The sequence below is a fragment of the Euprymna scolopes genome, chromosome 24 (assembly GCF_053919585.1).
Source record: "Euprymna scolopes isolate OS-2025 chromosome 24, ASM5391958v1, whole genome shotgun sequence".
Classification (NCBI taxonomy): domain Eukaryota; kingdom Metazoa; phylum Mollusca; class Cephalopoda; order Sepiida; family Sepiolidae; genus Euprymna; species Euprymna scolopes.
In genome coordinates, this window is record NC_136505.1 from 39,100,199 (window position 1) to 39,124,297 (window position 24,099).

A 24,099-nucleotide genomic window follows, 5' to 3' on the forward strand; every position below is an offset into this window, starting at 1 on the left:
TTAAACTTTCAACTTCCAGAAGACCAATTATACTTAGCACTTTTATCCATGAGGCCAGAGGCGATACTAAGAATAGAATTATTAAAAATTACTTAAGATTTCTATCCGGTCAAGATTGATAGAATGAGAACAAGCTACCCTCATGTATTAAAGAAACGGTTGCATTCAAAATTCCATATACATTCCAGAGTTCAACAAGATGCATCTGAAGAAGGTCAAAGTTTACATCAGCCAAAACGTTATGAGAATAACGTTCAGAATGAGAATAGTAGCCAAGCAATCTGAATGATATCATGAATTATCGATCCTTGATGCCAGTGAGAAACTTTACGAACAAACAATCAATGTGAGCAATTTAAAAATTTACGTTTATCATCAACGCCACAAGAGCATGTTACAGAGATCCACGAGGAAATGGAAAACTTCTTGGAGTTCCCGTGGAACAAATGAAAAAAAGTTTCAATTGAAATGAGGAAAGAGTTCACCGAGCTGATACAAAGTGAGATCATTGTTGGAGAACTGTGGAAGACAAAGAATTACGACCCTCACGTAAAATAGCTAATCTTTTGTTGGGATCGGAATATCCTCCTCCTTCTTCTTCGCCTCATCATCATTCAGAGGCATCTCTATATCAGACTCGGAAAAATCAAATAGCTGAGAAAAGGTCATGATGCACCACTGCAGAAAGTGCGTGGAAACCATGCGAAGAATATAAGAAGACAGGAACTGATAAAATACCAACACCTCCTTACAGGTCGACGTAAGAGGTTCGATATGAACTTGGATGGACATGTTTGTTTCTGGCGTGACTGTAATTCGGAATGTCGTCAAAGACGGTTTCAAGATATCAGTCTCGTTAGAGGCAACTATGTGTTCGCTAATTTTCTTTTCAAATTCTAAATCGCTTCCGTTCCACTCTGAAATAATTTTTTGGCGCGTTTTTTTACGATTGCGCCACGTATAGTGTTGCATAGTACACAACATCTGTAAAAGACACTCAGAATCGGCCAATGGATGGGGTTCGGCGTTGTCAGATTTTGTTTCAGTGTGAGATGAAGACACACCATCTGTGTTTGTTTTTTCTTGGGCAGCATTTGACGTTGAGGGTTTTTGTACGTTAAGAATTACTTTAGAGCTATTATGAATCAAATCGTTCTCACAGTTTGTAATCGAAGCTTTTGGAACGATATTATGTTCAAATTTTGAGATATTCATACCAGAGCATTGCGGCCAATTAAAATCATTATTAGTTGAATCGTACGTGTCCTGTTCTTTCAAACATTTACGTTTTACTTCTTCCCTGATAGATTCATCAGATTGTCTTTTTTGGTAAACCTGGTCAGACGTTTTTAAACGGCTGCTGCTAATATTGGCATTATTTGTATCGGAGATGATGCTTTCTTTATCTTTCATAGGTTCGTCATCTAGAATGACTTCTACATCAGATGAGAGCAAGATGCTCGTTTTATCTCGTGTTTCGTTTTCGGATGGTTTCAGCAGCTCCTTTAAGCTCAATTGCTCCTTCTCGATACAACACTCGATCAGTAACATGTCTTTGAGAATGAACTGAACAAAAGAGCACATCATTTTGCACCAAAGATCACAAGTGTTATGGAATTTTTTGGCAAACTTTTCCAATTCCTTATTTAAGCAATCAACCTTGATCGGAAGGATTACATTTAATGGACCAGTTTGGGATTTGACTTTGGTTTTTATTTCTTTTGCGGTTGTTTCTTCTGTAATCAAATGAGATAAACCCCATGGAGTATCATCCGTTGTTTTAGTTTGAGAAAGATTTTTTTGAGCAATAGAAAGTTCCCGGATGAAATCTGTCTTGATATTTTCCGACACATTTGCTGACGTGTTATGTTCCAGAATATATGGATCTTGAACGCATATTGAAGTCATCTGCAAATAAATGGTTTAGATACTGGATTAAATATCTGACAGTGTAAGAATATTATCAAAAAACTTTAAAATATTTAAATTATTACACTATCTTTAAAGACTATATACTAGTGATAGGACCATTCCGATATTTTTCAGATTCCGATATAATTACAGATTCTGTTGTAAATTCCCAATTCCAATACAACTGCAGATTCTGATTATTTTTAAACTTCTAAATACTTAGCTGAAGTTTTGTTTTTTTCTTTTTAATAAATTTTTTTTTTTCAGATTACCATAAAGCTTATGTAATATGTACATATATTTTAGAAAACCTAATACATTTATTGTGGGACATATTGATTTTAGTTTTACTAGTATTTTTAAATCAATAAATATTTATTATTTTATCATTAGTACTAGAAATGGAAAATTAAGTTTAAAACAAACAAAATGCAAAAACACATAGAAAGGAATCATTTTTGGCATTTGAAAATCGTCACAAATTTTTCTGATTCTTGATTTCAATTAATCGGCCCATCACTACTACATATAGCATACTAGCGAGGCTACTTAGCATTGGCCAGGAACAAAAAAAAATCTAAATACAAGTAAAATAGTGTGTGCAACATCTTTATATTACAATTTTTTCTAGCTGTTTCTTTATCTTTCTTTCCCTATCCTCCATTTCTCTGTTCTTCTCTTCGATCCTCGTTTTCAGCTTCGCTTAACCCACTCCTCTCTCATTTTAATGTATTAAAAAAAAATGAAAAAAGCAACTAATAATAATGTAATTCCTTTAATATAGATATCTTTTTTAAATGTAAATATTTTTCTCTAAATTTCATATATTATACATCTGAGGCAACACCGAGCAAGAAAATATAAACTTTGTGGATTTTTGGTTAGTAGTTTTGGATTTTTAGCTGGACATACAAACACAAAGACAACTGCCTATTATTTAGATGTTTCTAGTCCTTGTGGTGCTGTTTTTAAGTAGACTGAGCCAAAAAATAATATTTCTTTTGTAATAATAAATGTATGTAAGGTTGAATAATGTTTAAAAAAAATTGTCACTTTCTTTGGTGTTTGTCCATGAAAAATAAAAAAAACAAAAAACAAAATGAAAAATCTCAAAATGTACATACATGAGGAAAAAAATATTGTACACCAAAAATCTGATGAATTGATCAAGTAGTTTTAATTTTAAAAAGAAAATCATTTTTAAAGCAAATTTGTTTTTAACCCCCGCAACACCCTCACCCATGTCAAGAATGACTTTCTAAAATCTTGATTTGGAGTTGTTCCTTCAGAATATTTTGAAGATGGCGTCATGAGATTGTCACTCGCAGTTTACTAATGAAATTTGATTCTCTTATTAAAAATAAAATTACTTGATCAATTTACACGATTTTTAGTGTATGATATTTTCTTTGTGTCAGAAGAAAATACATAAGTTTTTCTTTTTCATTTTGGATTTTTTTTATGATGGAATTCTGAAGAAGCACCCTTTCTTGTTCCATAAAAAATAATTATAATTGTTAGCTAAATATTCTTTAAATAAATAAAACGAATCCCAAGTAGGAGTTTTAGTTATGTACAGTGGGGAGGCCTCAATTTAAGAGCTTTAGCAAATGTGGAGTCACCCTTAAGTCGCTATTACTCGGAGGTCCATTCTCACCTAGAATGGGAGTACTTGTCAGAGGTCTATCTATGGATTACATAAAATCTCATTTGCAGACTAAATATTTACAAAATGTCTGCCTAAAAAACAAAACATTTTCGAAGATATTAAGAATTTAAGGCACAAATATTTTAACCAAAATGCATGAATTTGTAAATAACCACAAATATGCCATAAAACAAAAAAATATATATATAAATGGGGAAAGTATAAGTATATATATATATATATATATATATATATATATATATATATATATATATATATATATAGCAATGCAGGGAACCGGGTGTTATAGTGATGTGATGTATGGACAAAAACAGGCAAACAAAAGAGGGTTTTGTAGAACTTGTTTTTTATATATTCATATTTCCATTTATTTTCCAGATTAATCAGATACAAAGCAGTAAAATAGACTTACTGTTTGAAATAACCAGGTTCAAATAGTAAGTCTATTTTACTGCTTTGTATCTGATTAGTCTGGAAACTAAATGGATGGAAATATGAATATATAAAAAACAAGTTCTACAAGACACTCTTTTGTTTGTCTACTTTTTTCCATACGTCACATAATTTTAACACCCAGTTCACTGCATTGCTATAACCTTCTTATTAACCAGCAATGCTTCAAGCAAATGACCTTTCATTCTTACAAAAAATGTTATTCAATAAATATATAATTTACCAGCAATGCTTCAAGCAAATGACCTTTCCCTCTAATGAAAAAAAACTTTTTTTTTTTTATGTAGATGATACATAATTATTTCCACAATCAAACAGCATCACAGCTCACACAAACCAGGAAAACTTCAGAACAGAAGTCCAAGATTTCAGTTTTGCCCCCATTTGAGGTCACCAGTTGAACATATCCAAACTCAGAATTTGAAATCAGAGTCACTTGCATGGCAGGCGAGTATCTTGGCACCTGAGTAACTGCAGCATACACAAAAAAGTCTATTAGCTAATACAGATCAAGCAAACCACAGAAAATTTTCACTAGAGAATACACTTACTTTTTTCTCAACAAGGGGTATAGTCAGCCAACTACTAAGAACCCAAGCTAATATCTCACAAGTAGGATTTTACACTTACTAGGATAGTGTCATTCAACAGGTTAACCAAGTGAGCAAATTAATATTAGATTTTTTTTAATGTGAGATGATCTATAATTATTTCCACAATCAAACAATGGGGAAAAAGGTGGCTGGTTAATTTTAATGCATCTAAAACCAAGCTTCTATCTTTCTATCATCAATGCTCTGATCCGCGTCTGGCATCAATTGGAATGAATGGTCTTGTCTTTGGGAGGCCTCATGTTTTGACAAGCTTCTGGGTCTGACCTTTACTCCTGATCTGAAATGTAACACGTAGATCAAATCCGTTGCCATGGTCGAGGGAAAAACGGTGGGATCCTTCTACCACTCCAGTAGATATCTCACTGCTGATGCAATTCTCTACCTATATAAGAGCCAGGTACGTCCAAGAATGGAGTACTCTTGCCACATCTGGGCAGAAGTTGCTAGAAGCATGTTATACTGCCTTGATAGAGTTCAAAGTAGACTTTGTAGCTTAGTGGGGGATGCACTTTTCTCTTCCCTGCAACCTCTTTCCCACAGAAGAGATGTTGCGAGCCCATCTCTACTTTATTGTTGTTATCATGACAAATGCTAATCTGAAATCCAATCTATGGTCCCCTTTGCCAAACTTTCATGAAAAACACTTGTCTAGCTGGAACCACTATCAATAATTTCCCCCACTTTTTATCTGTGCCTAAACTTAAACATAGATTCCATGAACAAAGCTTCTTTCTTAGAACTGCATACCTGTGGAACTCTCTTCTGTTTGCCTGCTTTCCAGCTGACTACAATATGATTGTCTTTAAATTCAACTTAAACAAGTTCTTGATGAGCCATTCCCCTTACATAATCCAATTTACCAAATTTCCACTACTAACGATTACTACGATATTATCCCATTGACGACTGTAAACTCATTAACTCTTATCCTTGAGTGGCCTCCAGGCCTTGATTAGTGATGACTCCTATGTAAAAAAAAAAAAATGCTGCAGCTCACACAAGTCATGAAAGCTACAGACTGGAAGTTTTGCCCTCATTTGGGCTTACCAGTTGACCATATCTGAACTCAGGATTCAAAACCAGACTCACTCCTTAAAAGTAGGGTTTTACATTCACTAGGATGTTGTCATCCAACAAGTTAACCAAGCAAGTAGAGTGAGACATTGGCCTAGGATGACTACACACCACAGTCTAATTTCACCGTGGTTTGCTTGATCTGTATTATCTAATAAACTTTCTTGTATATGATGCAGTGGCTAAAATGGCAGGATACTTGCCTCACACGCAAGTGATTCGGGTATCGAATCCAGAGTTTAGATATGTCCTACTGATGAGCCTGAATGAAAGTGAAACTCTAGTCTTAGACTTCAAGCCTGCAGATTTCATAGCTTGTGTGAGCTGTAGCATGGTTTGGCTATGGCAATATAAATATATATTTCAGTATGTGAGAGATGATATAATTATTTCCACAGTCAAAGAATGTCACAGCTCACAAGAACCATGAAAGCCAACAAATTGAAAGTTCAAGACTTGAGTTTCGTCTTCATTAGGACTCTTCAGTTGAGCACATCTGAACTTAGGATACAAAATCAGAGGCTCTTGCATGCGAGGCGAGCATTCTGCCATTTGAGCAACCACACCACACACAAGAAAGTCTATTAACTGACAAAGATCAAGCAGACTGCTGTGAAATCCGACAGTGGAAAGAACCTACTTTGTCTCGAACAAGGGACGTCATGATTACGACCAACTATAACCCAAGCTGTTGTCTTACAAGTAGGAATTTTTATACTCGCTTAGGATGTTTTCATAACAAGCTTACCAAGCGAGCAATAAGCAATAGAACTTTCAGAATATGAGAGAATATATAATTATTTCCACAGCCAGACATTTACTTAGGCTTATAAAAATTTACCATCAATAATCAATCTGTACAATCATTTTCAAGATGATAAAAATCTTACAAATAGATTTCACACTCTCAGCTGACCACAGAGTGAAGTTGAAAGAAGTAGAAAATCTGGTACTTGTACAGTTTAATCAAGACATAAAAAAAATTAAAATATCGAAAAAAAGGTTATATTGTATGTATCCGTTATGGAACGAAGTTCTCTGAAAAATATTGCACTTAATTTCATCAAGTAGTTTTTTTTTTATAGCGAAAAAACAATTTGTTATGATACCGAGCAAAAGGTTCGATTTTTAGGAAGAAAAGTTAGTAACAAAAATGGGGAGGGAGTCTCGGCGCTTTACGTGGAGTTATCTCCCCGTGGCGTGTTAAAAATTTCCATAATGGTTGACTTCAACGCGCTCTCATAAAAACATGCTTTTCTGTTGTAAAAAAAAAACAAAAAAAAACTACCCAATCAAATTAAATTAACTTTATTTTGAGATCTTCAGTACAAAACGGATACGTACAATATAACCTTTTTTTGATATTTTCATTTACAAGTATCGAAAATCTAAATTGAAACTCATCGGTGAACAGGAAGGATTATGGAGCATAAAAACTACTGTGATACCAATAATCATAAGAGAACATGGAACAGTTCAAAAATACCTGGGAAAATAACTAAAACAGATTAGAATCAAAGAGAGGTTTGAGACCATAGAAACCACTGATAAAAACAGATCGCATATAAAATAAACCTTAGAGTGCAGAAACCAAACATAACCGAGTCATTCTGACCACATGCAAGTAAGTTCGAATAAAATGCCATTTCATAAAAAAAAACAAAGCTATAAGTATCCATGGAATGTATTATGATAAACATAATGGAAGCGAGATAACTTACGAAAAATAATATTAAAGCTCCTTCTCCACCCAACCAAAATGCAATATCGGTTGGTACTCAAGAAAGAGACTACAAGGTTTAAGAGGATGGAAAAACTGAGGAGAGATAGAATCCACACCTTAGCTTTAAAAAGAAAAAAGCTGGAAGCCTACAGAGAGTATTGCAATCATGAAGAGACCTATTTTCGAGGTACAGGGAAAACCAGGTGTTGTTAGCAAAGAGAACTCGCTGGTGGTGGAAAGAAGCAAAGAGTACTTGAAACCTGGATAGACTTGCTCACATAAAAACCGTCCATCTTCACCAGTAAGAGATTACTGGTGACTAGTGCGTGGGAACTCCTCAGGAGTAAGAAACCATAATCACATACCTTGAATGTCTTCATATTTTCTTGGCTCTCACATTCTGATCGAGGCAAAAATTTTCCTGTGCGAGGAGATATCACAACGGCTTCATAGTCAAGATTCAAAAAGAAATCAAAAAACTTTTTCAGCAAATCTCCTATGAAGAAAAACGAAAGAGAAAATAATTGAAAGTGTTTTAATTATGATAATTCTTTACACATATGTCCGTTATTCTATAATCTAATTTATAAAACTCACTATGTCTGTCTTTTTTTATACACAGCATAATCACGGTGACACACTGGTTCTTGTCAGATCCCCAAAGTTGAGTAATGCTGAGCTAGGTGTGTCAGAAACTGACCTTACAAATGCGTGAAATATATTGAATAATTCGACCCCCTGTCTTTCCAAGCTTATAACTACTCAAAAAAAAATGTAATTCAAACCCTAATTTCTTTTCAATTAAAGGGGCAAGGACCAAGGTTTCAATTAAAAAAAAAAAAACATGGTTTTAAAAAAAAAAAAAAAGGTTTTAAACTTCGGATTTTACAGGTAAATTTCTAAAAAACACTTTTTTTTTGTTTTAAATTTGAATATATTATTTATTGATCTTTTATCTTCAATTTATGATATATAAAACTTTGGTACGTAAATTTATTATTAAAATTTTAATAGATATTTCAAAATGGGGGGGATTTAAGAAAAAAAAACGTTTGTCTAAAATATTATATTCAATTTATTGGAAAGAGCATAACATTTCACATTGACCCTGAAAATATCGTAAAAATTGAATCAATAGAAAAATTTTGATAGATTTTTTAAGTTTAAAAATTGAAAAATACTTAACTCGTAAAATTCAATTGATTTCATTATTGTTTTTTAAAAAATAAAAAAAATAATATTTCTATTACTTTTTATACAACTTAAATAGTTTATTTTGGAAGTATAATCCATAAAGAAAATAAATAACCCACTTTTAAAAGAGAAATTACAAGTTTTTTATATCTTATTCGCAGTTTCGTGTTAGGGGTGTCAAAAATTCTGATATACCTAATGCTGAGCTTGGTAGTACCAGATGGGTTACCATTTGGGGATTCTAGACGCTGTATTATAGATATATAGATAGATAACTCTTTTTGTGCGAAACATAACAAGAGTAATTCATCTCTATCATTGTAAAGTTAGGTATGTGTATATATTTGTATGTACAGAATTCACTTCAGAACAAATTAAATTGTCATTATGAGCTGCTAGGCATAAAGGGTCCTAATATGGGTTATGATTAGTTTAATACAAAGTTTTATTCAAAGGCGATAAAGAATGGATTGCATAAATTATAGCGTAAATTAAGATCCTGGTCGACATGATAACCTTCCTAGTTTGATATAAAAAAGAACTAAAATTTTTATTGTAAAAAAAAAAAAATTCTTGTAATTATACAAACGAAAAAGGAAAACAGCTTTAATCATATCAAGAGCAAGCACCAAAATATGTACACCACCATATTTTGTCTGCTTTAATAGGCCAGAGTTAATCATAAAATATCATTACTGACTATCCACTTATAGACAGGTTTCCATAGCTTGCACATGTCTGTCTTTTGGCAACTGCTCAGACATTTGTTCGACATTTAGTTCAACTGATATCTCCCTCATGAAGTTGGCAAGTTTTTAATTCTTTCTTGATAGTTACAGCCCAGGTCTTGTGTGGATGGCTAATGCCAAACACGTCATCAATTTATCCACCTAACACCGCATTTGACAACCAAACCAACGAAAATGCTTCTCACATAGTGCTACATCTAGAGGTGGGATTTGGAGTTTTAAAAGAACGGAGTTGCTGATATGCTCTGTCATCTTTGTCTGGCATATTCAGTGAAACATGGCTCACTCACTATGCAGAAGTTATTACCTGTTCTGGACTCTGAGAGGCCAGCACTTAGTGGTATACAACATTGTATTGTGGACACAGCTGTGGAACACCACAGCACAAGATAAGTAATAATTTGAATTTCTTACCAAGAAGGTCTTTGTTTTCATTTGGAGGCAATACAGTTTGAGCTGGGCGTTTTGGAAAGGAACAGCGAAAACCATCAATCACCATTTCCTCTTCTTCGACTAAGAAGTAAAAAAAAAAAAAAAAATGTCATTAGTCAAGGTTAATTAAAAAAAAAAAAAAAGCATTAAATAGATAATATAATTATAAAAAATTTGAGTTACAAACTTAAAATTTGAAGTCACAGTTACCCCCCCCCCAAAAAATATAAATAAACAGAAAAATAAAATAATCTTAATTTTGTTTTATTTGCTGCAGGTGACATTGATATTTACTGCGGTATTAACATAAAACAACACTACAAGTCAACATGAATTTCTAGGGATTTGAAACACCTACCATTTGATAAAGAGATTTTTCCTCAAAATATATTATGGAACACAGTTACACACATTAGATCACTGCAGAAGTTTTGACTAATCAAGAAAGTCTTACTACTCAAGGAAAAAAATATAAATAAGTAAAAAAAAAACTTCTTTGTCTTCCATTTCTTGCAATGTGATAGTCTTCTAACACTTTTCCATATACATATCAAAGTTTATTTTAATTAGTTTTAATACAAGTGCTATAAAAACAGGCCGCATATTCATTTCATACCAGGGTTCTACATTGCGAGTGAAACAGTCACATTTGTGAGTGAGTTTTCAAAGTGTCGACTACAAACAACGAAACGCTTATCTTTTGGCGATTGTATTTCTTTCACCGACACTCTTGCAAAGCTCACTACTGAGTGAAAAATAATATTTTAACTTTTTTTTAAAATAAAACGAGCAAAGTCAAATTATTTAAGCAATAAAAGGTTGAACAAAGCAATATACTTTTTTTAACAAAGGCTGTTTAAAAACATCTGAGGAAATTCAAATGTTTATACGTTCAAGTTTCAACATAAAATTTGGTATATATTTAGAATTACACTTATTAAAAAAAATACAAAAAATCTTTATGATGTACATATGATGTCATAGAACAAAGATGTCATATTCTAAAAATCATGTGGGTTTTGGCTAAGAACTTTTCTATTTGGCAAGTACACGAAAATATTTAGTTGTTAAAGGTTAACTAAAGATATATTTGTCCATAGAGCTCTGCATACCCTTATTATCTAATAACCTATGGGACTTGATATGCAATGATGCATTGTAAAATACATTCTTATGAATGCCTTAAGTAACTCAATGCCGATTTTTAGTTTCACATCATATCAACTCAGACAACAACTGCAATCTGACTCTGGACACGGCAGAATTTCACCTATATTAAAACAAAAATAAAAATGATTATGTACGTACCTATAATGGAAAGAAAATACTGTATTCCAAAAATCATGTAAATTGATGAAGTATTTATATATTTTTATTTTTATAAAAAAGAATCATTTTTAAGCGAATTTGAGTTTTTCCAATGTGTCATCTTCTCAAGAATAGCTTTCTAAAACCTAGCAAGTTTGAATTATTTGACATTACTCCCCCTTCTTCCTTCACACCGTTTTCAAAATGGCATTGTGAGGCAGTCGCTCCTCAGTTAGCCATAAAATTTGATTTTTTTTTTTTTATCTTAAAAATAAAACTATTGGATCAATTTCCATGATTTTTGGAATACAATATTTTTTTTTTTTGTCACAGGTATGGACATCATTCAGATTTTTTTTTTTTTTTGTTTATTAATAGAGGGCAAATTCTGGACAAGTACCAAAAAAATTATACCATGCCGATTCATATGAATTTATTTTATTTTATTAGGCAAAAATTCTTTAATCAAAATCATCCAGATAAGAAGATGCTGGCTACATATATGCTAATTTACAATCACTGTTGGTTGATTTTCTATGTTATAACCTTGCAAAGATTAAGGATTTTGAGAAATGAGTTAGAGGAGGTGAAACTAACTATTTAAGTAAAATTTTCAAATAAGAATTTAAGTTCACATATCGTACGATATATATACAGGATGGAACAATAAAATTGTTGTCATAGAAAAGTCTACATGATTCCATTTCCGCTTGGTGAAAACTGGTTTACTACTTTTTTGTTGCAGATCATCTACTAGTTGGCTAGTTGTGTACAAATCCCAAGAGTGATAGGAGCCTTCTATCATGTCTGAAAGTGACACAATGCTCAACGAATGAAATTGGAGATGCGCCGCTGTACAACTCATACGCTCTACCAATCCAAATTATGACAACAGGACCATTGCCCAACAAGGACACAGCTCAACAAAGTTACGGCCATGGTTATGGTCTTTGGTATGGTTTCAAGTGAGGGCCACATCATGCGACCTAACATCTTCGAGGTCAGCTTGAAAGTCAACAGCAAAGTGTACCTGGATCTGCTGAAGAGTATGGTGATCCCCTGCTGCCATCATGTGGCCGCTGGCAGACCCTGGGTGTGGCAGCAGGACTCAGCGCTGGCCCACATGTCCAAAGAGACCCAGGCTTGGCTTCAGAAGGAGTGCTATGACTTTGTACCCTTCTCTCACTGGCTCCCCCACTCTTCCCTTGACCTGAACCTGCTGGACTACTTATTTGGTCATATGTCGAGATCATCATCAACATGACCTCCCACAACATCAAAGCCAGCTTGATCGCTGCCATCTGCTGAGTATTCACAGAGTTCCTGCTGGCGCTTGTGGAAAAGGCATGCTCTCAGTTCCGGACATATTCCGAGATGGTAATTGAGGCTGAAGGCGGCTACATTGAATATATGTCAGTTCTACTACATAATGAACTTAGCTGATTTGATTTTTTCAATTAGAGTTTGGAAATAAAGGTGTAGTGTTGTTTTCTTAAGGGCAACAAATTTATTATTCCACCCTGTATTTTTCATTGTAATATATTCTATATATAAAGTCAAATTCCTGTCTACTTGTTTGTTCAAAATTTGATTAATATGTACAAAAGGTACACTGCTTCATAATTTTCATACTGAAAACAGAATTTTATACATGGTATTTACCACTCTCCCACCGTGACAGGATGTAACACAAGGTTGTGAGGTGGAAAAATGGGCCAGAACCCATCAAGCGAAAGATCACTCTGGCCCTACAAAAATAAATCTGAGTAGCCGTGTCGACATTCCCTAGTAAATGCACTTCAGACAATAAGCAATAAACTTGCCCATCCTAAAATCCGGGCAGCAAGACTTTGGAAGGTGGACCTGTAAGGCTATCCGGAATATTTGCATCAGTCTGACAGCAAAATGGCCCAGTTTCTGTAGGACTGATTCTCGAGGTTAAGTCAAAAAGTACACAGGCCACACGGACTTTTATACACTTATTCCAATATGACTGCTGCATATACTATTTTTTTCAAAGAAAATCTCCATTCAAGAAGTAACCTCACTTGCATATTACACTAAAGACAATCTATTTTAATAATTACCTCCATGTTAATAATTATTTGTTGCAATAGAATTGTTTTAATTTAATTAAAATTTAATTTAGAAATATTATTTAAAATTAATTTAATTTATATTTAATTTATTTCTAATTGTTATTAGCCAAATTAAGTTTCATTTAAAAACAGAAGTTTATTCATTTAAGTTAAGACAAGACAGTTAATTTTCACAGATGAAGATGGATGTGGTCCACTTTGATGGAAAAATGTCAGAAGTGAGGATATTCAGTGTATCTTCAATAGTATGTGATTAAACTCTCTTGCCGCCAATATGTTTTAACCTAGCCATGTCTGGCATATACAACTAGTATCTATATATAATGCTATGCTCTTTGTGAATAAACAAATTGAGCATACCAGAGAAGCATTCAAGTGTTTATATAAATAGACATCATTTACAAGCACATCTCCCATTGACCACTATCAACTCTATGGTTGAAGGTTCGATCTCTGACTAGAGAAAGGTGCTAATCTAGCTGCACTGAAGAGCTTTGATACAGCAGAAACATTTGTTTGTGGATGACTATATTGCTGTACTGTTTGTGTGTTTCTCTCTTTACTATTAGTAATACTATATATACCAGCCGTCTGCATTTTTTACTCATTTACATTTTAAAAATGTTTGCATTAAAACTACCAAAGTTTATTGACTAGACAGAACTGAATTATTTTATTAATTTTCTAGTGCAATCCAATGGATGCTTAGGAAACTAAGAAATTCCTGCTCTGAATTCTATATTACTATTTTCTTTTTAATTCTTATAAATATAAATCAAGTGATATATAAAATAAATGTTGAAATTCGACCCCTTACTCACCATCTTCAATGAATTATTTGACAGTTCTACTCAAAAGAATTAATCATTTTATTTTTCTAAATTTTAGACATTATACATCCAGGGCAATGCCAATCAGGAAAATACTAACTCTGCAGTATTTTGATTTGTATTATTTTTTTAAATTTTAACTAGGCATACACATACAGACATTTGTTCTTTTTTAATAGATAAAACTTTTTTGCTGTTTGTTTAAAGGCTTCAAAAATCATATTCAAATTATTTTTGGTTCATACTCAACTTTGGTATCTAAACTAATTCTGGCCAGAAATTACTTTTGAATTGGTAGTTTAAAAGTTTCACGGACACAATAAAGCATCGCTACATCAGACATATATGCATTGATATAAGCATAACTTTGAGAAATAAACATTGAATTTTTTATATCGTTAATCAAATATTTATTGAAATTAAAGATAAAACAAGAGAAAACTAAAACAAATGAAAAAATAATCTTTAAAACAAATTGTAAACATGATTATATTTTACTCTAAGCTCTCCATCCTGCAATACGTCGTTGTTAATGCAAGGTTGATAATTTGCTGAAACTTAACTGCAAGAATCCATCACTTCCTGTACAGAAGGAAGTACCGCAGGTTCACTGTTTTGTAGAAAGAAGAGAACCATCAACGTCAGGGCATAACTAGTGAAGCGATTCCCACCAACACTTGCAAGTTTCTTGCGTTTGGCCCACACTCTGACTGCAAACACAAGGGGCGGTATCCGGCTATCACATTTAGACAGAAACTTCATCAGGTAAGAATTACACAATCCTAATCTACAAACAAAAGAAAAAATAAAATAGTCTACAAAAATATAAAATCACATCAAAACACCATCAAAGAAAAAAGCTTACTTGCCTCCTGCAACTGCAGCAAAGTTAGACACAAAGTTTATAGTAGAGAATACAACTCATTCAAAAGGCAGGGGGGGGTCACTCTGAATGGGTTCAAAATTTACCAGGATTGGTTCTGTCGGAATACCCCAGTGGTAGAATCTAAGGTAATTGGCAATAAACAAAATCCTTCTTCCAAAGGAAGAGGTAATACTTGGAAGAATGGCCTTGTTGAGACTGACAAGAACAGATACTCTACTTTGATTCAGCCAAAATCCCCTTGTGAATTATTGAGACTAATCAGAGCTTTTTAAAAAATACAGACTAAATTAATATGTAAACAATGAATTGGGTAAGATTATCAAAGTCTTATGTGTTTGTATTTGTGTTTCTTGTCTCTACGTAACTTTTGTCCATGTAATTTTTTTTTTAATGCTAGCAGAGATACCCGGTGTTGCTTGAGGCAAAAGTGTAACATGACTTCTATTAAAACTTCTATCGTTCTTTCTCCTTCGCTTTCCCTTCCCTCTTTTCCTTCCTACCCAGCCTCTTCCCTCTACCACATCTTTTTCTTCCTACTCAGCTTATGTACTGGACACACTTTTATATATTACTGACAGAATGAGTTGACATAAGGGAAATAACTCTTTGAGAAAAAAAGTTACTTCTTTCTAGTTATTACATCAAATGTCTGGAAAACAATTTTATAAAGAGACTAGCGAGGGGTACCCGGCGTTGCCCGGGTGTTTGTAGGGGTGTGTGGTGTTAAATAAAAAAGAAGCCGGGGGGGGGGGGGAGATCGAAGCCGAACCCCTGAGGCGAAGTTTGAAAATAAAATCGGCCAGCCAGAAGTGAAAGATGTTTGAAAGTCGTTGAGCGTTACGACGATGTAAGCATTGTTATAAGCGAAGTAGGAAAGGAAAACAACGTTTTAATTAAGCGTAAAACAAAAAAAAAAAAATAATGTAAGGCAAACGAACGAACGTTATGTGTTACGTGAAAAATGGCTTAAATAATACAGGGTTCAATATTTAAATTTTAAAAAAATCGAAAAAAAAAAAAAAAAGAAACATCTCACACCACGATTCGAACCCAAAACGTTTAGATAATGAACCAAGTCCTTAACTACCTGCGCTAAAGCGGCGTATATAAAGTCTGTTCGGTTTATCAACTATTTAAAGTAAATCAGATCACGACGTCATGACGTCATCTGATGCATGCGTTGTTGACCCTCCCCCCTGTCGAATCTATCTAGACATTTCTCTCTCTCTCTCTCTCTCACTTCGTCTGCCTTACTCTAAAGACTGGAAAATGGTGTCTGGCTGTTTTTATTTAAAAAAAAAATTTTGATCGTTAATATTTTTTGTAAGCGTATTTTTTTTTTTTTTTTACTTTTTTTTTTTTAACTTTGTTTTTTGTTTAACTATCGTATCTACCTATTTTGATTGTGGTAATAACTTTGGTAACGTTGCCATAGCGGAGAAGTTCATAGTTTAGCTTTAATTAATTTTTTTTTTACCGATAACAACATTTTTAAATTGTAAATTCCGACGGCCATTAGAGGTTGCTGATGCCAAGATCACGTGACATGAGTCAGCGGGTTTTAAATACAAGTTGATCCAAAATAAACGGCCGCTTGTATACTTTATGTATAAGAGTTGGTGGCCATATTTTTGGGGGCAGTTGTAAATCGATTTAAAAATATGTAATGTTTAACATTAAAATGTCACTTTTTTGGGGGGCCCCCACCTGCAGAAAATCGATCAGTTGACGCACTTCTGATGGTCACTTTGGGCCGATTTTTCGATATTTGTCATCCTTAACAATTAGCTATAGTTTTATAATTATATAAATTACAGTGAAGCTTTTGCCTACATTAAAATCGATTTTCAAGGACACTAAGGTCCACTTATAAGATCTAGCTAAACTAACTACTTGATGTTAATCAAGTTTTTAATGGAAAAGGAAAATTTTAATAAAGTAAACTATTTTTATAATTTTAGTTATGATCCCTGAAGATTTTTTTTAATTAACAGTTTTTAAGGTTAATTGTTGGATATTTTGCCGTTTATAAATATTGAAAAAAATTTAATGGAAAAATAAATCCAATTTTACTTTTTGTCAAAATTATTGCGGATTTTTTATCAAAATGTAGAATATAAAGATTAACTTTACGTTTCTGAATTTTTTAGATGAGTACTGATAATTCATATTATTTGAACTACTGTTCGCATCTAGAGTATCATTTTCACAAAGTTTTAGCTGATGTAACCACCAATCTTCATCAAGTGTATTTGATTGAACTTGTGGATTTTTCTATCAAATTTGGGAATCTGCAGAGAATTTGTAACAGAACCCTTTATTTAATCCACAGGGGTAGCATGCTCTCGTTGTCAGCCATTACTAAGCAAAAATGTTAATTCACAATTGTGTTTTACATGGATATATGGAAAAGTCGGGTATGGCTGATCACATATGGAGGGTAAAGGAAAACCATCTACTTTTATTAGACAAAGAAAAAATTATGAATAAAGAATAGAGAGTAAGACAATTCAAAGAAGCAGCACATATACTAAGTGACAATCACCTATTAAGCAAACCTAGTATTTTAGCACAATATGGGAGCCTTTAATTATAAATAATAGATAAAAGTCATAATATAGTATATTATAGTAATAAGTTGTAAGATTGTATAATGTAAAACAAGAATAGGTTTAAGGCTCCCAAAATTAATACTAGAATTATCCACAAGGACCTGTAGAATAAGAGGTAAAACACTAAATAACATTTAGTTGTAAATGGCATTCTTTTGGAGGTTGAAGGCCCAATCTTTAGAACACACTTGTGAATTACTTAGGACTTCTATCTAGTCATGGCTGACAGAACGAGAACATGCTACATCAAGAATTAAATAAAGAGTTCTATTCAAATTCCTGAGTTCACCAAATAACACCATGGGTTAAAAATAATGATTAAATTAAATTAATTTTTATTATAAAACCAAAATACAAAAATAACGATTAAATTAATTTTTATCAAAAAACCAAAATACAAAAATAACGATTATATTAATTTTTATCATAAAACCAAAATACAAAAATAACAAATTACTTTTATCAAAAAACCAAAATACAAAAATAACAAATTAATTTTGATCAAAAAAACAAAATACAAAAATAACAAATTAATTTTTATCATAAAACCAAAATACAAAAATAACGATTAAATTAATTTTTATCATAAAACCAAAATACAAAAATAACGATTAAATTAATTTTTATCATAAAACCAAAATATAAAAATAACGATTAAAATAATTTTTATCATAAAACCAAAATACAAAAATAACGATTAAAATAATTTTTATCATAAAACCACAATACAAAAATAACGAAATAATTTTTATCATAAAACCAAAATATAAAAATAATGATTAATTTTTATCATAAAACCAAAATACAAAAATACTGATTAAATTAATTTTTATCATAAAACCAAAATACAAAAATTACGATTAAAATAATTTTATCATAAAACCAAAATATAAAAATAATGATTAAATTAATTTTTATTATAAAACCAAAATACAAAAATAACAAATTAATTTTTATCATAAAACCAAAATACAAAAATACTGATTAAATTAATTTTAATCATAAAACCACAATACAAAAATAACGATTAAATTAATTTTTATCATAAAACCACAATACAAAAATAACAAATTACTTTTATCAAAAAACCAAAATACAAAAATAACAAATTAATTTTGATCAAAAAAACAAAATACAAAAATAACGATTAAATTAATTTTTATCATAAAACCACAATACAAAAATAACAAATTAATTTTTATCATGAAACCAAAATACAAAAATACTGATTAAAATAATTTTTATCATAAAACCAAAATACAAAAATAATGATTAAATTAATTTTTATCATAAAACCAAAATACAAAAATAACGATTAAAATAATTTTTATCATAAAACCAAAATATAAAAATAATGATTAAATTAATTTTTATCATAAAACCAAAATACAAAAATAACAAATTAATTTTTATCATAAAACCAAAATACAAAAATACTGATTAAATTAATTTTAATCATAAAACCACAATACAAAAATAACGATTAAATTAATTTTTATCATAAAACCACAATACAAAAATAACAAATTACTTTTATCAAAAAAACAAAATACAAAAATAACAAATTAATTTTGATCAAAAAACCAAAATACAAAAATAACGATTAAATTAATTTTTATCATAAAACCACAATACAAAAATAACAAATTAATTTTTATCATAAAACCAAAATACAAAAATATTCCAAAATTGTTTTTACTCACACTTTTTCTTTATTTGTGATCATCATCATCAGATCGTATTAATCTGAACATTCTATTGTTGGCATTGGTTTCCCCGATACTTTTCTAGTCAGAATTCATTCTAGAAAGACATTGGGGATTACGGGAGAGATCACATAAAGGTTGCCAACATCCCAAGTGAAAGTGATTTCTGTGGAATGAACTGGATCCGGACTTGGGACAACTAGATCATCAATCCATGTCATTAACCACTAGAACACTGCTTGGCCTTCGGGTCAAGATCAAAGTGTAGTATCTGGTGCTACACTTCAATTTCTTGTTCTCTGTCAGTGGAGGAGAAATGACTGAGACAATTTTTATTTTTGTTCCTTTTCTGCGTATTAAAAAACGACCTTGGTGTCTAACTCGGTCCAGTGGGGAGACATTGTAAATAGAAACCACTAAAAAACTTATTTTTGATAGAAAGCAAGAAGATAGGAAAAGTTCAATATTTTTCTTGTAAATGGATCTGTAATTATTTCTTTGTGAGAAATAAAAAAGACGGTTAATTAAAGTTAAGCACATGAAATAAGTAAATAAAGAAAAAACTGGACATGCAGTATTAAAAAACTAAAGAAAACGAAAAAATAGCAAAAAAAAAAAAAAAATAGCGAAAAAGAAAAACGAAAAGATTATAGAAAAACGAATAGAAATATAAAAAAAGGAGAAAAGGAGACAGGGGAAAGAGAAAAGTTAAAAGGAGAAAGAGAAACAGGAAAGACGGGATAGGGTAGAAAGTCAAGAGGGAGAAATGCGAGACAGTCAAGAGGGAGAAATGCGAGACAGTCAAGAGGGAGAAATGCGAGACAGTCAAGAGGGAGAAATGCGAGACAGTCAAGAGGGAGAAATGCGAGAAAGTCAAGAGGGAGAAATGCGAGAAAGTCAAGAGGGAAAAATGGGGAGAAAGTCAAGAGGGAAAATGGGGAGAAAATCAAGAGGGAGAAAAGAGAGAAGTGAAGAGGGAGAAAAGAGAGAAGTGAAGAGGGAGAAAAGAGGGAAGTGAAGAGGGAAAAAGGGGAGAATGTGAAGAGGGAGAAAGGGGAGAATGTGAAGAGGGAGAAAAGAGAGAAGTGAAGAGGGAGAAAAGAGAGAAGTGAAGAGGGAGAAAAGAGAGAAGTGAAGAGGGAGAAAAGAGGGAAGTGAAGAGGGAAAAAGGGGAGAATGTGAAGAGGGAGAAAGGGGAGAATGTGAAGAGGGAGAAAGGGGAGAAAGTGAAGAGAGAAAAAGGGGAGAAAGTGAAGAGAGAAAAAGGGGAGAAAGTGAAGAGAGAAAAAGGGGAGAAAGTGAAGAGAGAAAAAGGGGAGAAAGTGAAGAGAGAAAAAGGGGAGAAAGTGAAGAGAGAAAAAGGGGAGAAAGTGAAGAGAGAAAAAGGGGAGAAAGTGAAGAGAGAAAAAGGGGAGAAAGTGAAGAGAGAAAAAGGGGAGAAAGTGAAGAGAGAAAAAGGGGAGAAAGTGAAGAGAGAAAAAGGGGAGAAAGTGAAGAGGAGAAAAAGGGGAGAAAGTGAAGAGGAGAAAAGGGAGAAAGTGAAGAGGAGAAAAGGGAGAAAGTGAAGAGGAGAAAAGGGAGAAAATGAAGAGGGAAAAAGGGGAGAAAATGAAGAGGGAAAAAGGGGAGAAAATGAAGAGGGAAAAAGGGGAGAATGTTTAGAGGGAAAAAGGGGAGAAAGTGAAGAGGGAAAAAGGGAAGAAAATGAAAAAAGAAAAAAGGTTGAAAGGGGAAAGGGCAGAAGAAAATGTAAAAAAAGTAAGAAAATATAAGTAAAAATAAAAAAGAGCAAGAAAAAAAATGAACAGGAAAAAAAAATTTAAAAAAGAGGAAAGAACTAAAAGAATAAGAGAGAAAGAAGAAAGCAAGGGGAATGTTCCCACAAAAAAAAAATAAATAAAATCTTAATGCTTTATATTTTTGTTTTTTTTTATGACCATCACAAAATTTCTTGACATTTTATAGAAAAACATGAAAAAATTAGTAAAAATTGTTAAAAACCAAAATGTACACTTACTTATTTTGAATGGAAAAATCACATGTAATTCCTGATATTTTATGACTGAATCGGACAATTGGACACCTCCTGCTTGGCACTGGAAAAAAATTATAGTAACCAATATGTAAATTCCTTAGCAGAATTCCTAGAAGATATCGTATTCTTTGCAACGGTATCAGCTGGAAGAATTCTTTCATCTGTACAGGTGTTTCATCTTTACGAACCATTTGTTTTAACAGTGAAGTTGATGACGTTGAAGCATCATCTGTTGATGATTGTGTTTCCTTAAGAAAAAGAAACATTTTTATAGAAAGAAGTGGCAAAAAAAAAATAATTATGAAATTAAAAGATATACAAAAGACCAAGTTTAGTTTCTACAGAAATGAAATGTTAAGCAGTTTTATTATTTATGTCTGACAAATGATGCTTTATTTGTGTGATATTTAGACACAATAAATTAAGGCAGAATAAATAGCTCCTTTTTTTTCTGCTAAAAGTCTTTGTACAAAAAAACAAGTTTGTTTTCATCAGACTTGGGAAATGTTAAAAAAAAAAAAAAAAAAAAACACCAGTCTATAACATAAAAAGTTTTTATTCCTATAGATCATAAAAGAGGCACAGTTTTTCTCCTCTGGACCAAACTACACTAGGTTTGCAACCACACATGGCACAAATGCATTTATTATGTCTAACCTATTAGCCACTATCTTATGTAACTTTAGAACGGCATTACATACGCATCTACATGTCAGATTAAAATGTTACGTTATTTTCGAGGAGCCCCACAATCACAATCTCACCATCTACAGAGGAAGTAGATCATATTTTTCTCCCTACCTATTCTGTACTACCACTACTCCCACTGGACACCGACGCCATCTTCACATATTCCTACTCTACTGAGTTTGTGCCACTATAAACTGGTTAATATCCACATACAGATACAATAACATTTACACTTTCTTATTTCTAAATAATAATTTCTCCCTTGCCGATATCCACTACCGCTGATTGGATGCTATGCAGACATTCTTCTATTCTGATATTCACATCTTCCACCATCAAACGAACGGTTCTACACTTCTAAATATGCCACCATTTATTTACATATCAATTCGCTTCTATTAATTTTTTCTAAATTATCTACATTACCTTTGCATTTCAGGATTTTTTCTATATTATATAAAGTGATTACTCCTGTCATTTTATTTATTCAGCCACAGAAATTTGAGACTAAATGCATACAAACTCTAGAAGTGTAAGCCATTTTGAGTTTCAGAACAATTTCAGATGGTTCGCTGTTACACACAAGTCCTGGGAGGTGACTTGTTTGTAGTAGACAGTTCCACAGAACAAAATATTCTTACCGTGTCAAAACTCGGGAAAGAACATGTGAAATTGCTCCAGAAAAGGTTTAATATTTATGAAGCAATTCTGGTTTCTGATTGGTTGGTAGCAGAACGTGAATTAATTTGATTCGTCAGTTCTTAGCAGCATCGTTTATAAATAGAATCGTCCGACTGTGTGGGATCATACCCCATTATACACATTAAAAGTCCATTTTGATGGGATGTCTCCTCGCGGCTTCGGCTGCATGGAGACAGGGTAGTACAAGTCAAGGATTCGTCACTTGACACTCAGCCCAACAGGTGAGGGGCCGGGAACCGGCCCAGCACCTGTTGGACTGAGGTACACCGCCTGGGTAATACCTAGAAGGTCCACCCTCCCAGGCCTTGCCACCGGGCTTTCCGGTGGGGCAAGTTTATTGCTTGCTGCCAGAGGCGCCCCGACCGGGGAATGCCGACGGGGTTACTCAGGCAATTTTTAAAATTGCAGGAGTGCCCCTCCTTTAGGGGAGCCTGCGGGTATCCCACTTTCCAGGCCTTGTGTCAAATATTGCTGATGTGGGCAGCAATTAAATATATACCCCATTATACACCAAAAATATTGCAACATCCTCCCTATTTTTTATAATGGGGAAGTCCCTTGTGTTTGTTCTGCTCAAAAATAAATATATATTTTTATATTCACTTAGACATAACAAAAATTAGAAATCATTTGGATCTTAGAATTTTAGCATTTAAAAAGACGCCATTTTTAATTGTGTTCAAATGTCAAAAAGGAAAATTACAAAGATTTTTTTTTTTTTTTTTAAACAAAAGTATTAGTTACGCATTAGTAGGTTAAAGTGTTAATACAAATAAAATGTATACAGTTTAACGTCTTGTCCAGGACTATTTTTTTTTTTTTTGATATATAGAAATCTATATACTCTGAGCATTACCCCTAGGGTTTTCCGCTGATATTCATGCAAAAAAGTAAGAGCCTTCTCATAAGTAGAACTTCGCTAGTCTGTATTTTTAATATATAGAAATCTATATACATACAGGGCAGTGACAGAAAAAAAAAAAAATTATTCAGTCGAATTCACCAACAAGTTTTGAGAAAAAACGTTGTAGCTTTATCCGTGTCGCCGGTTTCATAAATACATCAGCGATATTTTGTTCTGATGATATGTAATTCAAAATAATGGATTCCTTTTTTATCTCGTTTTTTATGAAATGGTATTTTATATCTATATGCTTAGATCTTTGGTTGATTATCGTGTTCTGTGCTAAGACTATACTGGCTTGATTATCACAATTAATTACTACAGGGCTTGTAATCAATTCTGGCTCCAAAATAGTCTTCAGGATATTTTTAAGGTAGAGTGCTTCCTGGGTCGTGTGTGTGAGCGCGATAAATTCTGCTTCACACATAGAGAGAGATACAATCTGTTGCTTTTTAGAAAATCAAAATGTGGAGGAGTGGGAGAGGGCACACTAAAAAAATATTTCCCT

General features: G+C 32.6%; 1 protein-coding gene across 1 annotated transcript in view; it reads right to left on the minus strand.

Moving 5' to 3' along the window:
• Positions 1 to 347: 347 nt before the first annotated feature.
• The window catches only part of LOC145246661 (speckle targeted PIP5K1A-regulated poly(A) polymerase-like), a 72,902-nt gene continuing 49,150 nt past the window's right edge, over positions 348 to 24,099 (minus strand). Inside the window, exons 6-10 of the mRNA XM_080108372.1 lie at positions 21,278 to 21,543; positions 14,620 to 14,843; positions 9,802 to 9,900; positions 7,810 to 7,940; positions 348 to 1,908 (exon numbers count right to left, since the gene is read on the minus strand). Of these exons, the coding sequence (XP_079964498.1) occupies positions 559 to 1,908; positions 7,810 to 7,940; positions 9,802 to 9,900; positions 14,620 to 14,843; positions 21,278 to 21,543 (2,070 nt within the window). The 3' untranslated portion in view covers positions 348 to 558. The remainder of the gene's footprint in view (positions 1,909 to 7,809; positions 7,941 to 9,801; positions 9,901 to 14,619; positions 14,844 to 21,277; positions 21,544 to 24,099) is intronic.